The following is a 17,859-nucleotide window of genomic DNA, read 5'->3' on the forward strand; positions in this document are numbered from 1 at the left end:
CCACTGCACTCTAGCCTGGGCAACAGAGCAAGACTCTGTTTCAAAAAAGAATAGAAAAAAATGCATTAATGATATACCAAAATGTCAGTAGTACTTCTGCGCAATGGAATTACAGATAAGGAGAGGAGTAGTGTCTTTTTCTGTATTTTCTACATGTCAACAATAAATTATATTGTTTTTATGACCAGAAAATACACATAAGTTTATTTAAAATTTTTAACATACAGCTAATGCTGAAGTAACAGCAAAATGAACATATTCATAATACATTACCAGGAGGAAACTGACAGAATTCTTGAAGGATTAGCATTCTGTAACAAAAATATTTGAAATATGTTCCCCTAAGTTAGAAAAAGGTCTGTTCTCAAATGATGACAGTTAACGTCACTACATTTTTACTACTAGGAAAGGGAAGATTAAGACTTGTTTTTGGGCAGAGCATGGTGGTTCACTCATGGTGGGAGGCCAGGGTGGAAGGATTACATAAGGCCAAGTGTTCAAGACCAGCCTGGGCAACACAGTGAGACCTTCTCTCTAACAAAATTTTTTTTTACATTACCCAGGTATGGTAGTGTGCACTTGCAGTCCCAGCTACTTGAAGGCTGAGGTGGGAGGATCACTTGAGCCCAGAAGTTTGAGGCTACAGTGAGCTATGATCACTCCATTGCACATCAGCCTGGGCAACAGAGCAAAACCACATCTCTATTTAAATTTTTTTTTTTTTAAAAGGAGTTGTTTTCAGCAGATTTCCATCAATGCTTCCCTCATCAGAACCAGCCATACTGTCAGGCGAGGAAGGGAATAAAAATAGATGTAAAGTGGCATTTTCTCTATCTGATGTCCAAATGTGCAAATTTTATTTTATTTTATTTTATGTATTTATTTTTTATTTTTTTGAGGCAGAGTTGCACTGTTGTTGCCCAGGCTGGAGTGAAATGGTGCAATCTCAGCTCACTGCAACGTCCACCTCCCAGGTTGAAGCGATTCTCCTGACTCAGCCTCCCTAGTAGCTGAGATTACAGGCATGCACCACCAGGCCCGGCTAATTTTGTATTTTTAGTAGAGATGGGGTTTCACCATGTTGGTCAGGTTGGTGACCTCCCAAAGTGCTGGGATTACAGGTTTGAGCCACCATGCCCAGCCTCAAACATGCAAATTTTAAAATAATACCTTTTCCCATTATATATCTATCTACTCATTTCAGAAAAACTAGAAGTATAGAAAAGTATAAAGATAAAATTTGCTTTTTTTATATCAAAACATTTTTTGATATTAAAACAATTGATTCTTAGCAAGAAAACTCAGAGAAAGAATAAAACAAATCTACAATGAACACATCAGTATGTATATTTCTACAAACTTGTGTGAGAAGTTCTGTAAGATCAAGTCCTAAAAGCAGAATTGCTGGCTCAAAGGGTATGTACACATTGCAATTTGACTGACCTTTCTGTTATACTAATACTCTGACAATAAGAGTATCCATTTCTCCAACCAATACTGGATATTAAGATAAGAACTATAGTATTCTCTCCCCTAAATAATTCTTATAGGCTAGAACCTTTCCTATTTATCCCTTTCTCATGTTTGCTGCAAATTGCTCTTAAATTGGTTTTGTTTCATGACAAATAATGAGTATACAAAAAAGCTTTCCTATTGTCTGTCTAGTATTCCATTTAAAAGTCCGAGGTTGACTCAGAACAAGCCACCCTTGCTCAGAGTAAGAGCAAAAAAAAGAAAAAGCACGAAATCTAAAATTACATTTAAAGTCACGTAATCCCAACACGCCTGTAATCCCAACACTTTGGGAGGCCATGGCAGGAGGATCGCTTGAGGCCAGCAGCGATTGTTTGCAACCAGCCTGGCCAACACGATGAAACCCCGTCTCTACAAAAAACACAAAAATTAGCCAGGCATGGTGGTGTGAGCTTGTAATCCTAGCTATTTAGGAGGCTAAGGTGGGAGCATCATCTGAGCCAGGGAGGACGAGGCTGCAGTGAGCCATGATTGTGCCACTACACTCCACCCTGGGTGACAGAGTGAGACCCCATCTCAAAAAAAAAAAAAAGAAGAAGAAGAAGAGATTAATCAAATTTCCGTGAATGGCTTATTTCCTTAAAGAATAAAAGTAAAATTAAATGTAAACTCTATACAAGGTTCAAATCCTGAATGGCTATTGGATACAATGTTCCGCAATAAACATTAAAAAAAAAAAAAAAAGACAAGAGATCTTCAAGAATCTTATAATCTAAAATGAAGTCTAAATAGAACCACCTAGGCAGGCGTGCAGTGGCTCACACCTATAATCCCAGCACTTTGGGAGGCCAAAGCAGGCAGATCACCTGAAGTCAGGAGTTCAAGACCAGCTTGGCCAACATGGTGAAACCCCGTCTCAACTAAAAATACAAAAATATTAGCCAGGCGTGGTGGCACATGCCTGTAATCCCAGCTACTCGGGAGGCTGAGGCAGGAGAATCACTTGAACCCGGGAGGCAGAGTTGCAGTGAACCGAGATCACACCACTGCACTCTAGCCTGGGTGACAAGAGTGAAACTATGTCTCAAAAACAAAAAGAAGAGATTATTAGCGGCCAGGTGCGGTGGCTCACGCCTGTACCGCCGGGCGCAGTGGCTCATGCCTGTAATCCCAGCACTTTGGGAGGCTGAGGTGGGCAGATCACGAGGTCAGGGGATCAAGACCATCCTGGCGAACACAGTGAAACCCTGTCTCTACTAAAAATACAAAACATTAGCCGGGCGTGGTGGCGGGTGCCTGTAGTCCCAGCTACTCTGGAGACTGAGGCAGGAGAATGGCGTGAACCCGGGAGGCAGAGGTTGCAGTGAGCCAAGATCACGCCACCGCACTCCAGCCTGGGCAACAGAGCGAGACTCTGTCTCAAAAAAAAAAAAGAAGAGATTATTCAAATATCTGTGGTGACTTATTTCCTTAAAGAATAAAAGTAAAATTGGCCAGGCACGGTGGCTCACGCCTGTAATTCCAGCACTTTGGGAGGCCGAGGTGGGCAGAAGACAAGGTCATGAGATCGAGACCATCTTGGCCAACATGGTGAAACCCTGTCTCTACTAAAAATACAAAAATTAGCTGGGCATGCTGGCGTGTGCCTGTAGTCCCAGCTGTTCAGGAGGCTGAGGCAGAAGAATCGCTTGAACCTGGGAGGCAGAGGTTGCAGTGAGCCGAGATCATACCACTGCACTCCAGCCTGGGCGACAGAGCGAGACTCCATCAAAAGAAATAAAAAATAAAAGTAAAATTAAATGTAAACTCTATACAAGGTTCAAATCCTGAATGGCTATTGGATACAGTGTTCCATAGTAAACATTAAAAAAAAAAAAAAAGACAATAGATCTTCAAGAATCTTATAATCTAAGATGAAGTCAAGCAATTCTCCTGTGTCAGCCTTCAGAGGAGCTGGGATTACAGGCACGTGCCACCATGCCCAGCTAATTTTTGTATTTTTAGTAGAGATGAGGTTTTGCCATGTTGGCCAGGCTGGTCTTGAACTCCTGACCTCAGGTGATCCACCTGCCTCGGCCTCCCAAAGTGCCAGGATTACAGTCATGAGCCACCGCGCCCAGCCTAGGTTTTTTTTTGTTTTGTTTTTTAAGACAGTCTTGCTCTGTCACCCAGGCTAAAGTACAGTGTTACAATCATGGCTCACTATAGCCTTGAACTCCTGGGCTCAAGCAATCCTCCTACCTCAACTTCCCAAGTACTTCTGGGACCACGGGCGTACGCTACCATGCCATGTTAATTTTTTTTATTATTTATAGAGACAGGGTGTCCCAATGTTGCCCAGGCTGGTCTTTAACTACTAGGCTCATGTAATCCTCCCACCTCGGCCTCTCAAAGTGCTAGGATTACAGGCATGAGCCACTGCACCCAGCTGAATATCAGAATATTTTAACGCCAAATTCACTATATTACACATGAGCTATATATAAGACTGGGTTATATATTAATATAATGAGTACAACAGCCTGAGCATCACAAAGCAGATAATGGAAGGGTAGGTTTAGAGACGAGATAAAAGAAATGGCTACATAACCAGCATATCAGCCTTTGCCAATTGTGAGGAGTTGTGTTGCCCATCTCAAATTTACAAATTTTCAGTCTACTTATGAATGAATGCATAATGAAAATATATTTTTAAGTCAGAAGATACAAATTTAAAGTTATTGAATATTTGTAGTAAGAAAGTCTATCAGGCTGGGTGCAGTGGTTCACGCCGTAATCCCAGCACTTTGGGAGGCTAAGGCGGGCAGATCACCTGAGGTCGGGAGTTCGAGACTAGCCTGACCAACATGGAGAAACCCTGTCTGTACTAAAAATACAAAATTAGCCGGGTGTGCTGGCGCATGCCTGTAATCCCAGCTACTCGGGAGGCTGAGGCAAGAGAATCACCTGAACCCGGGAAGCAGAGGTTTCGGTGAGCCAAGATCATGCCACTGCACTCCAGCCTGGGCAACAAAAGCAAAACTCCATCTCAAAAAAAAAAAAAAAAAGAAAAAAAGAAACTCTATTAATGAAGATATTAGTCATACACACATATTGGAACTGAATACAGTAAAATATATACATATGACATCTAGCAGCTGACATAACAAGGCTTATAGTGCTTAATAGTTTGCAACATATAATCTATTATTCAACGACCTCAATCACTGTGCATAAATGAAGCATGCTGCCTCTCACTTTCCCCCAAAAAAAGTCCCAAAGGGATACTCACTACTCAAGCCCTATCTATCTCACAAACAAGAGAGGAACCACTAACTCTACTCCGAAAAGTCCTGGGTCCTGTCCACTGTCTCTTCCAGTGGAATCAGAAGAAACAAAGAGTTTCCTCCCTGCCACTTTGGGAAGCGTTAAGTGTCTCATGAATATTATAGTTCACAGACTAAAAAGGAACTCAAGAATGCCTCAGTCAGGTTTTCTTCTATGTTCCAAAGAGCACCAAGGAAATTCTGGGCACTTAATAGTGTCTCTGAGAGTAAAACATCGGTATTCATCAAATTACCTTCTTTGCTGCCAAAGAACAATGGGGCTTTGGTAATTTTCTCCTTTTAAAGCCAAAAAGATAAGGCATGACTTCAACATTAGCAAAATGTCAAGACCACTCCAATGTGCACTTGTTCTACAACAGCATGTGGGCTGGTTAGCACAGCTCCATGCCTTGGCCAGAGACTGCCCCTAACCCCATTCAGCTGTTTAAAAATGACGGCTAAACAAAGCTAAAATGAGAAAACTCAGCTCTGCCCTATTCCTTCTCAATTTGGGAAAAAAAAAAGCCCCAAATGTCTATGTCTCTTCATCATAATTCAAAGGAATTACCACCCAGTAAACTCACTGAATTTATAAGCCAGATCCCTTGTCTCAATTATCAAGCACTTATTAAGCTCCCTAAGCTAGAATATACTCAGGAAATGTGTTCAACAGTAACTAAATGATCACGTAGACTATGTAATTTCTATGTTCAACAAAGAAGTGTCTTGATAATTATATTTTAATATACTCTCTCAGTCCTTATGGAAGATAAAAAACACATCACTAGTTTTTCCATTCCAGGCAATCTGTTAAAAGAAACCGACGTTACTTATAAACAGATTCCAAGCTATCAGGAGAGTAAATTAAAAATATACTCGCGTCTTTTAGATACATTTTTAAAACCATTTGTCAGATTCTTGTTCTGGCAAGAGTCTTAAGACTGGCCACATAACTTCTTTTTCATTATTTATTTATTTATTTATTGAGACAAGAGTCTCACTTGTTGCCCAGGCTGGATGGAGTACAGTAGTGTGATCTTGGCTCACTGCAACCTTCACCTCCCAGGTTTAAATGATTCTTCTGCCTCAGCCTCCAGAGTAGTTGGGATTACAGACATGTGCCACCATGCTCTGCTAATGTTTGTATTTTCAGTAGAGACAAGGTTTCGCCATGTTGGCTAGGCTGGTCTCAGACTCCTGACCTAAAGTGATCTGCCTGCCTCGGCTCACAGAGTGCTGGGATTACAGGCGTGAGCCAACACACCCAGCCCCACATAACTTCTTAAACTTAAAATTAATCTTTATATTCTAGTGTCTTCCAATTAAATAAATGGAGGCCATGCTCATGACTCACACCTGTAATCCCAGCACTTTGGGAGGCCAAGGTGGGCAGATCACTTTAGGTCAAGAGTTTGAGACCAGTCTGGCCACCATGGCAAGACATCATCTCTACAAAAAATATAAAAAATTAGCCAGGCATGGTGGCACATGCCTGCAGTCCCAGCTACTCAGGAGGCTGAGGTGTGAGGATCGCATGAGCCCAGGAGTTCAAGGCTGCAGTGAGCTATGATCATGCCACTACTCTCCAGCCTAGGCAACAAAGCAGGATCCCACACAATCAGTCAATCAACAAAAAGTGCATATGGCTTTTTGGCATCATTAGTTACACACAACTTTAAGAAAATCTCAAAATATGTTTTTATGTTCCATCTCTTTGAACAAAAATTATTCATCTACTCTCTATTTTTCTTTCTTGAAAAAGCATTATTGGTCGATAAAAAGAGTATTCCCATATTACCTGGCCTAACTGTCTTTTCCAGCAAATGACTTAAGTTATACAGAATATACTAACCCCAGCAAATCTAACCATAGAGCCCCCTAATAAAAATCCTAAATAGCAGGCCATAGCAGAATGTACTTGTAGTCCCAGCCATTCAGGAGACTGAGGCAAGAGGATTGCTGGAGCTCATGACCAGCCTGGGCAACACAGCCAGCTCCCTATCTCTCTATCTATCTATCTCACCTATTTATTATTTATTTCACATAGGGTCTCTGTCCCCCAGGCTAGGGTGCGGTGGTATAACTGTGGCTCATAGCAGCCTCAAACCTGGGCTTAAGCAATCCTCCCACCTCAGCCTCCCAATTAGCTGGGACCACAGGCACACACCACCATGGTCAGCTAGTTTTTATATTTTTGGTAGAGACAAGGTCTTGCTCTATTGACCAGGCTGGGCTCAAACTACTGGCATCATGCAATCCTCCTCCCACCTAGGCCTCCCAAAGACTGCATCTCAATTTAGAAAACAAAAACAAACAAAACCAAATAAAAAACAATGACATGAGGTTTTCTATGGGGGTGTGGGAGCGGCTCACGCTATTTCTGAAAAGATTTGGAGAAAAAGAAATTCCAGTATCTTTATCACATACTTTCTGCCATGGAAGATCTCTGGGTCCATTTCTAGAAAAAAGGAGTTGTGCACAAAGGTACCAGGAATTGGAGCGTCTGTGTGAGGGTGTGTGTGTGTGTGTGTGTGTGTGTGTGTGTGTACCAGAGCTTTAGAAAGTCTACAAACCTAAGCTGGGCACGGTGGCTCATGCCTGTAATCCCAGCACTTCGGAAGGCTGAGGTGGGTGGATCACAAAGTCAGGAGTTCGAGACCAGCCTGGCCAACATGGTGAAACCCTGTCTGTACTAAAAAAAATACAAAAAATTAGCTGGGCATGGTGGCATGTGCCTGTAATCCCAGCTACTCGGGAGGCTGAGGCAGGAGAATTGCTTGAACCCGGGAGGCGGAGGTTGCAGTGAGCCAAGATCGTGCCACTGCACTCTAGCCTGGTGACAGAGCAAGACTCCGTCTCAAAAAAAAAAAAAGTCTACAAACCTGTCTGAACCCAAAAAGACAGACTCAGATTCAATCCCAATATGGGGGATAAAAAGGAAAAAGCAATTATTGAAATAATGCATTTTGGCCAGGCGCCGGGGGCTCACGCCTGTAATCCCAGCACTTTGGGAGGGTGAGGCGGGCAGGTCACAAGATCAGGAGATCGAGACCGTCTGGGCTAACACAGTGAAACCCCGTCTCTACTAAAAATACAAAAAAAAAATTAGCCGGGCATGGTGGCAGGCGCCTGTAATCCCAGCTACTCAGGAGGCTGAGGCAGGAGAATGGTCTGACGCCTCAGGAGGCGGACGTTGCAGTGAGCTGAGATCATGCCACTGCACTCCAGCCTGGGTGACAGAGTGAGACTCCATCTCAAAAAAAACAAAATAAAATAAAATAAATAATGCATTTTATGTCTATATATATAGTTTTTTTTCGGACCATTATGACCAGCAGAGGTGGACAAAAGAAATAGAAACACAGATTATGAACAAAAGTTGAAGGCATTTCTTTAACCTAAGAGGAGTGAAACACTGCACTTGCTCACACATCCTTACCCTGGTCACAAGCTGCTTTCATACACCCTATGCTCACCTGTGCCCTCTATTTGTGCCTCACACCCTCTGGAAGGCTCAGCAAGTAGCAATTCCTCTTGAAGCTTTCCTGACCGAGGGTAAGAATCTTTTGAGCTCAAACATTTTGTAATACCTCTAAGGTACACTGATTATAGACTACAATGAAAAACAGCTCAACGATATCTTAAATTTGATCACCACCAGTAGATCATAGAAAACCACCATTTTTCCTCAACAACTGGCAAAACGACAAACAAGGGGCTAGGTTTTTTCACTTTTTGTTTTTTCTGCAGTAGAAGAAGAATTTAATTAATGGAAGGGTGGTCCATGTTAGAGAACCAGAGATATCGCCCAAATCAGTCACCTTTTTCTTCACATTTGTATGCTATCAATGCATACATCAGGTGTTATTAAGGAATAATAAAGAATATAAAGTTTTCATCCCAGTGATCCTCAGAAGAAAACAAAAAGCCATACATCCTATAAGGTCAAGAGTCACCTGCCTGGGAAGCAGATTTTAGGTTCTAACCTTTGGCTTCTAATGGCTATATAATTTTCTTAGAACCTGGAAGACCAGCATTTCCCAAAATGATGTCTGCTGGACACTCTTCCATACCGTTCTGAAAAGATATTCAAATCAATCGGGAAAGGCCATTTGTTTTACTGTTTTTATTCGTTTGTTTTTAAAGACAGAGTGTCACTCTGTCATCCAGGCTGGAGTGCAGTGGCACGATGTCAGCACACTGCAACCTCTGCTTCCTAGATTCAAGCAATTCTCCTGCCTCAGCCTCCTGAGTGGCTGGGATTACAGGCGCGTACCACCACGCCCAGCTAATTTTTTGTATTTTTAGTAGAGATGGGGTTTCACCGTGTTGGCCAGGCTGGTCTCGAATTCCTGACCTCAAATGATATGCCCACCTCAGCCTCCCAAAGTGCTGGGATTCCAGGCATGAGCCACTGCGCCTGGCCAGAAAAGTCTGTATTAAAACAAAGTTAAAAGGGTTACTTTACTGGAGAACTTTTGTGGGGCTTTAATATACTAATATACATTACAAATTTCCAACCTAAAATTCCATTATGAAGTCTTTAGCAAAGTAGTTTAAGCAAGATCCTGAGAAGAGTCTGGAAAACGCTTCAAAGAAGTCTTTTGTTTTTTGGTCACTGTAGTACTGAGTACTTTAGTTCCTAAAAAGTGCTTACCTGATGTGTGTTGCGGGCAGAGATTCATACTGGCGTGACAAAAAGAGTTCCCTATGTTTCAACTGATGTTTCTGCTTATCGGTCAAGTCAGCCTCAACTGTTGTTTCAGATTCTTCCTCAATTTCTTCTACACAAATAAAATTCAAAGAATTTATTAGTACAAAGCACATTATCTGTTTGGATATTGAAACAGATCAAATCAACATCTCATTCAATATTTTCTTCAAATTAATCAATTTTAAATTTAAACATTTGCCAGGTGCAGTGGCTCATGCTTGTAATCTTAAGCACTTTGGGAAGCTGAGGCAGGTGGATCACCTGAGGTCAGGAGCTCGAGACCAGCCTGGCCAACATGGCGAAACCCCATCTCTACTAAAAATACAAAAATTAGCCGGGCATGGTGGCGGGCGACTGTAATCCCAGCTACTCAGGAGGCTGAGGCAGGAGAACTGCTTGAACCCAGGGGGTGGAGGTTGCAGTCAGCCAAGATCGTACCACTTCACACCAGCCTGGGTGAAAGAGAAAGACTCCATCTCAAAAAAAAAAAAAAAATTAAACATTTATCTTGTCAGTTCAACCATAATCATAAAATTATCAGGGACTCAAAGGAAGAAAAACTCCAACTTAAAAATGGCAGATGGTACCCCAAAAATATATACAAGTATTACATATCAATTTAAAATTAATTCACTTTTTTTTCAGAGATAGAGTTTGCTCTGTCACCCAGGCTGGAGTACAGTGGTGTAATCTCAGCTCACTGCAACCTCCACCACCTAGGTTCAAGCAATTCTCGTGCCTTAGCCTCCAGAGTAGCTACGATTACAGGCGTACATCACCACACCTGGCTAATTTTATGTATTTTTAGTAGAGACAGGGTTACACCATATTGCCCGGGCTGGTCTGGAACTCCTGGGTTCAAGTGATCTGCCCGCTTTGGCCTCCCAAAGTGCTGGGATTACAGGCATGAGCCACCACACCCAGCCTCACAGAAGGGATTTTATCAAATATAATGCCCTTGTTGAAGTAGTTCTTTATGAATAGCATGAGGGTAATGAATGCAGTAAGTATCAGATCTTTTCTACTTTCAAACTTTTAAAACTGAATTGAAAATGAACCTTAAACAGTAACTTAGAAAAGACTCACCTAGCTCAAAGCAAGAATAAAGCAATTTAAAATTCTTTGGATGTTCTTTTTAATGAACTACTCAAAGAGAAATATAGCACTAAAAGGGCCATTTACTTGCAGGTCTAATAACATTTCACCAGCGAAGATCAATAAAGTTACTGCTGCATTGGCACTATTAGCACTAGAAAGTATCACATATAAAATTATACTCTTTACCTAATTAGCATTTGACAAATTGTTGTTGTATAAAACACAGCTAACTGAATTCTAATGCATACCCTACAGAGCTAAAACAGCAACCAGCTCTACAACAGTAACAGTAAATCTTACATTCTTATACGATCCCTTGGTTCACCGTGAAAAGGACCAAAATCACTGAAATCCAACCTAACCAAAGACAAAAATCACCACAACGGCATCTCTCATGATGCAGATCACTAATGAAAACCACTTTTTAAAATTTACCAGTTAAATTTCAAATTTCATTTATGTGTTTGTATAATTTTTTTTTAGACGGAGTCTCACTCTGTTACCCAGGCTACAGTGCAGTGGCACAATCTCGGCTCACTGCAACCTCCATCTCCCGGGTTCAAGTAGTTCTCCTGCCTCAGCCTCCTGAGTAGCTGAGATTACAGGCGTGTGCCACCACACCTGGCTAATTTTTGTATTTTTAGTAGAGACAGGGTTTCATCATGTTGCCCAGGCTGATCTCGATCTCCTGAGCTCAAGCAATCTGTCCACCTCGGTGTGAGATAAATCGATTATTAGAGTGGATGAAGAGTAAAGAGAATTCAGAAGATAAATTTAAAGTTGGACAGGCCAGGTGTGATGGCTCATGCCTGCAATCCCAGCACTTTGGGAGGCTGAGGCAAGCAGATCACTTGAGCTCAGGAGTTCAAGACCAAATATCTCTACAAAAAATACAAAAATTAGCCAAGCCCGTGGTCCCAGCTACTCAGAGATTGATGTAGGAGTATCGCTTGAGCCCAGGAGGTGGAAGGTGCTGTGAGCCGAGATCGCACCACTGCACTCCAGCCTGGGCGATACAGCAAGACCCTATCTCGAAATAAATAAATAAATAAATAAATAAAGAAAGAAAGAAAGAAAGAAAGAAAGAAAGAAAGAAAGAAAGAAAGAAAGAAAGTTGAACAATGCCTCTGAGCCAGAGTCTGATCCATGAGACTCTCGCCAAAATCCAGCAGGAGACTCCTCTTTGCTACAAAGCAGCACCCACATACGCTTAAGGTACTTCACAGTATGCCTTGCTCTACTCTACAGTTAACCGATTTCACTGCATCCCTTGAGAACAATGACAGGTCACTTATCTTTGTATCCACCCTATTTTACTTGTAGGGTAAAAGTGAACCTCAAGAAACATCCCAGCACTTTGGGAGGCCGAGGCGGGTGGATCACGAGGTCAGGAGATCAAGACCATCCTGCCTAACATGGTGAAACTCCGTCTCTACTAAAAATACAAAAAAATTAGCCGGGCGTGTTGGCGGGCGCCTGTAGTCCCAGCTACTCGGGAGGCTGAGGCAGGAGAATGGCGTGAACACGGGAGACGGAGCTTGCAGTGAGCAGAGATCGCACCACTGCATTACAGCCTTGAAGACAGTGAGACTCTGTCTCAAAAAAAAAAAAAAAAAGAAACATTCAGGCCGGGCGCAGTGGCTCACGCCTGTAATCCCAGCACTTTGGGAGGCCGAGGCGGGTGAATCACAAGGTCAGGAGCTCGAGACCATCCTGGCTAACACGGTGAAACCCTGTCTCTACTAAAAATACAAAAAAATTAGCCGGGCGAGGTGGTGGGCTCCTGCAGTCCCAGCTACTCGGGAGGCTGAAGCAGGAGAATAGCATGAACCCGGGAGGCGGAGTTTGCAGTAAGCTGAGATGGCGCCACTGCACTCCAGCCTGGGCAACAGAGCGAGACTCCGCCTCAAAAAAAAAAATTAAAAAATTAAAAAAAAAAAAGAAACATTCAGAGCAGACCAAGTAAGAATTATAGGGCAACATTAAATTCAGCAGCAGCAAGGATAGACTCACAAAGTTACAGCATAAAACACTGCACAACATAAACATCAATAAGTTACTGTAAAGGGGGCTTTATTTTTCATATTTCATTCCAGTGCTTTTCAAAATTCTTCTTTCAGGATTTAACACAAAGTGGATGGGAGACTAAACTTAAGAGTTACACTTGAGGCCGGGCGCGGTGGCTCACGCCTGTAATCCCAGCACTTTGGGAGGCCAAGGCGGGCGGATCACCTGAGGTCAGGAGTTTGAGACCAACCTGGCCAATATAGTGAAATCCCATCTCTATTAAAAGTACAAAATATTAGCTGGGCATAGTAGCGGGAGCCTGTAATCCCAGCTGCTCTGGAGACTCAGGCAGGAGAATCGCTTGAACCCAGGAGACAGAGGTTACAGTAAGCCGAGATCACACCATTGCACTCCAGCCTGGGCGACAAGAGCAAAACTCGTTTCAAAAAAAAAAGAGCTGGGTGCGGTGGCTCATACCTGTAATCCCAGCACCTTGGGAGACCGAGGCAGGCAGATCACAAGGTCAGGAGATCGAGACCATCTGGTTAACACAGTGAAGCCCCGTCTCTACTAAAAACAGAAAAATTAGCCAGGCGAGATGGTGGGCGCCTGTATTCCCAGGTACTCGGGAGGCTGAGGCAGGAGAATGGCATGAAGCCGGGAGGCGGAGTTTGCAGTGAGCCATCACTGCACTCCAGCCTGGGCGACACAGCCAGACTCCATCTCAAAAAAAAAAAAAAAAAAAGAAAGAAAACTGTGTTGACCTCATAGACCCCCCTGGGAAGGATTTCAAGAACTGCTGAACTAAATGCAAAAGAAATCTTACCTAAAAGTACATATTAAATGAAAACCAAAAACTGGCTAAGTAAGAGTTTTTTACTTTACTGACTTTAAGAAATTCACCACAGAGGCCGGGCGCGGTGGCTCACGCTTGTAATCCCAGCACTTAGGGAGGCCGAGGTGGGCAGATCACGAGGTCAGGAGATCGAGACCACAGTGAAACCCCGTCTCTACTAAAAATACAAAAAAATTAGCTGGGCGTGGTGGCGGGCGCCTGTAGTCCCAGCTACTCGGAGAGGCTGAGGCAGGAGAATGGCGTGAACCCCGGAGGCGGAGCTTGCAGTGAGCCGAGATCGCGCCACTGCACTCCAGCCTGGGTGACAGAGCGAGACTCCGTAAAAAAAAAAAAAAAGAAATTCACCACAGAAATTGTATTTTCACAGTGTGAGATACAAGGACTCATAAGTTATTCTATAGCAAATCAGGATTCCATCAGAAATTTAAGCTATTTCTGCTTTACATTTATTCAAAGAACACTGCATCTGGCAAAAGCTGCCCAATACTGTAATAAATTCCAAGTCCATCTGGAATTTTATATGGTCTCAACATGCCACTGTACTATTTTTCACTTGCTATCAATTTTAAAACAAAGAATCAGAACCAAATTATCTAGCACCAACAGAGCAGCATCCATCCTCTAATTCATTAACACCCCAGCAAGCAGCTTCCTTTTTTTTTTTTTTTTTGAGACGGAGTCTCGCTCTGTCGCCCAGGCTGGAGTGCAGTGGCACAATCGCGGCTCATTGCAAGCTCCACCTCCCAGGTTCACGCCATTCTCCTGCCTCAGCCTCTCCGAGTAGCTGGGACTACAGGTGCCCGCCACCACACCTAGCTAATTTTTTTTGTATTTTTAGTAGAGACGGAGTTTCACTGTGGTCTCGATCTCCTGACCTTGTGATCCGCCCACCTCAGCCTCCCAAAGTGCTGGGATTACAAGCGTGAGCCACCGCGCCCGGCCAGCAGCTTCCTAAAACACAATTCCTATTTCTCCTGTTTTGATAAAAAGGTCTCAATAACTTCCAACCAACCACCATTAGGGTAAAAACTAAACTTTCATGGCTTATACATCTAAGAATCTGCCTTGCCACATGTTTTAACAAAGACCTGTGTCCTCCCTTCCACCCTACCTCCAGCAAAAAAAAAAAAAGTAAATTTGTTGATGTGCCTACCAACGTGTTCTGAGGCTATCTATGAGGAAGCCATAAAAGTCCTATCCTGAATTACAGTCCATCCTGGATTCCAGGCAAGAATATATACCTTCAGATTTGGTGAGTACTATAAAATTACGCAGCATACTCTGGAAGCATGACAGAGGAAATTCATGTAGCTTGATGAGCCAGCAGAGGCCTCCCTGAAGAAATCAGTTTGAAATGGACACCAGAAGGGAAAGGGGGTGGATGGCTGGGCCCCTGTCTTTGGTAATTAGAGAACACTCCTCTTGATAAGGATAGCCCAGGTATCTGTACTTGGGCTTGGTCTGACTGAGGAAATTTACTGCTTTTCCCTTCACATCCTGCTAACTCAGCTAAAAACCTCATTAGGGAGTGTCTCCCAGTTTTAAAGCTCAAAATCCCTCATTTAGAGAACCCCTATCAGTCCCCAGCAAATGAGGACAATTTGATCACCCTAGCCCTCATATTACCCAAATGAATCATTAAACTTATGGTACCACAATAGCTAAAAATTTAGAAGACTGAAAGAACACAGACCAACTGGAGTTCTCATACATTAACAGAGGAAGTGAAAAATTGGTCCAACCACTTTGGGAATCTGTTTGGCAAAATCTACTTAAGTAAAATTTCTGTGACAAGTTTCTTCCACCACATGGACCAACAATGTTTCTCCTAGGTAATTACCCAAGAGAAATGAGAGCTTAAGTACACCAAAAGACCTGTACATGAATGTTCATAGCAGCTTTATTTGCAGTAGCCAAAAACTGGAAATAAGCCAAATGTTCAGTAATAGGAGAACAACAACTAAGGCTGGGTATGATGGCTCACGCCTGTAATCTCAGCACTTTAGGAGGCCAAGGCAGGTGGGCAGCTTGAGCCCAGGAGATCCAGACCAGCCTAGGCAACAGGATGAAACCCCATCTCTACAAAAAAAATACAAAAATTAGGACTAGGCAGTGGTTCACGCCTGTAATCCCAGCACTTTGGGGGGCCAAGGTGGGTGGATCACCTAAGGTCAGGAGTTCGAGACCAGCCTGGCCAACATGGCAAGACCCCCGCCTCTACTAAAAATACAAAAATTAGCCGGGCAAGGTGGTGGGTGGCTGTAATCCCAGCTACTCAGGAGGCTGAGGTGGGAGAATTGCTTGAACCTAGGAGGCAGAGGTTGCAGTGAGCCAAGATCATGCCACTGCACTCCAGCCTAGGCAACAGAGCAAGACTCCATGGGGTCAGACAAAAACAGCTGGCAGTGGTGGTGCACACCTGAAATCTTAGCTACTCCAGAGGCTGATGCAGGAGAATTACTTGAACCTGAAAGGTGGAGGTTGCAGTGAGCTGAGATTGCAACACTGCACTCCAGCCTGGGCAGCACTGCAAGACCCTGTCTCAAAAAAAAAAAAAAATTAGGTAGGCTTGGTGGCACGCACCTGTAATCCCAGCTACTCAGGAGGCCGAGGTGGGAGAATCCCTTGAGCCTGGAAGTTTGAGACTGGCCTGAGCAATATAGTAACACCTCTTCTCTACAAAACAGAACTTAGAAAGTTAGTCGTGTGGCGGCACGCACCAGCGAAGAGGGTCACTTGATGGACACCTTGCCTCAAAATAACAACAACAAAACAGACAAGGCAGTGCTCAGTGCTTACACAGTGTTGTGAGCAGTATTTATTTACAAACAGTCACACTGGAAAAACTTATAGTTCATAGTGTATTGGATAGACTACACAGAAAGGTCTTGCCTCTGTAAGAGGGAATAATTAAGCCCCAGGCTGAGCACTGCTCCACACTCACTTAACAAATCATAGCTTCAACAACCAAACATCAGGCTGTTTCCAAGTAACTTAAATGCATCCCAGAACAAAGTTCAAGCTGATTTATAAGAATAAAAAAATGGGTCAGGCATGGTGACTCACACCTTAATCCCAGCACTTTGGGAGGCCAAGGCGGGTAGATCGTGAGATCAAGAGATGGAGACCATCCTGGACAACATGGTGAAATCCTGTCTCTACTAAAAATACAAAAATTGGCCGGGCGCGGTGGCTCACGCTTACAATCCCAGCACTTTGTGAGGCCGAGGCGGGTGGATCGCGAGGTCAGGAGATCAAGGCCACAGTGAAACTCCGTCTCTACTAAAAATACAAAAAAATTAGCCGGGTGTAGTAGCGGGCGCCTGTAGTCCTAGCTACTCAGAGAGGCTGAGGCAGGAGAATGGCGTGAACCCGGGAGGCGGAGCTTGCAGTGAGCCGAGATTGCGCCACTGAACTCCAGCCTGGGCGACAGAGCGAGACTCCGTCTCAAAAATAAATAAATAAATAAATAAATAAATAAAATAAATAAGAATAAAAATACAAAAATTAGCCGGACGTGGTGGCACATGCCTATAGTCCCAGCTACTCGGGAGGCTGAGGCAGAAGAACCACCTGAACCCGGGAGGCGGAGGTTGCAGTGAGCCAAGACCATGCTACTGCACTCAAGCCTAAGCAACAGAACATGACTCCATCTCAAAAAAAGAAAAAAAGAAAAAAGAAAAAAATCCAGAGACAAACCCCACTCAGCAAATAAAAGATGTAAAAGAAATGAATCATTGAGCTAATCACAGTGGCTTACGTCTGTAATCCCAGCACTTTGGGAGGCCAAGGCAGGCAGATCACCTGAGGTCAGGAGTTCAAGACCACCCTGGCCAACATGGCGAAACCACATCCTATTAAAAATACAAAAATTAGCCAGGCGTGGTGGCGCGTCCCTGTAATCCCAGCTACTAGGAGACTGAGGCACGAGAATCGCTTGAACCCAGGAGGCAGAGGATGTAGTGAGCGGAGATCACACCACTGCACTCCAGACTGGGTGACAGAGTGAGACGCGGCCTCAAAACAAAGAAACATAGGCCATATATACTATAGGATGTAATCTTTTTCAAACCTTTAACCAGTTTGGAAACCAAAAGTCAGAAAATTAATAGTCTACCATGGACAAAATGGAAACAAGAATCAGTTGGAGGGTAAAGGATTGTAACTTCACTTCCTGCAACCATGTGCTATAGTACATTTCATTCTGGGAGCCCTTTACTAACAAATTTCTTATAATCCTGTTGCCCTTTCCCCTTTACAGTTGTTTATATGAAAAGATAGACAACCATAAGCAAGTTTTTTTTTTTTCTTTTTTTTTTTTGAGACAGAGTTTCGCTCTGTTGCCCAGGCTGGAGTGCAGTGGCGCGATCTTGGCTCACTGCAACCTCTGCCTCCTGGGTTCAAGC

The 17,859-nt window shown here is 43.4% G+C and overlaps 1 protein-coding gene across 8 annotated transcripts in view; it reads right to left on the bottom strand.

Annotated features, from left to right (window-relative positions):
* Nucleotides 1-17,859, bottom strand: part of MTA3 (metastasis associated 1 family member 3) — a 176,568-nt gene that overhangs the window by 126,424 nt on the left and 32,285 nt on the right. For all 8 annotated transcript variants that reach the window (XR_009209970.1, XM_032178785.2, XM_032178783.2 and 5 more), the window contains exon 4: nucleotides 9,436-9,562. Coding sequence is in view for 7 of the 8 variants with exons in the window: in XM_032178785.2 (XP_032034676.1) it covers nucleotides 9,436-9,562 (127 nt within the window). In the remaining variant the exon portion in view is untranslated. The remainder of the gene's footprint in view (nucleotides 1-9,435; nucleotides 9,563-17,859) is intronic.

Source organism: Hylobates moloch, unplaced genomic scaffold (genome assembly GCF_009828535.3).
Source record: "Hylobates moloch isolate HMO894 unplaced genomic scaffold, HMol_V3 SCAFFOLD_15, whole genome shotgun sequence".
Taxonomy (NCBI): domain Eukaryota; kingdom Metazoa; phylum Chordata; class Mammalia; order Primates; family Hylobatidae; genus Hylobates; species Hylobates moloch.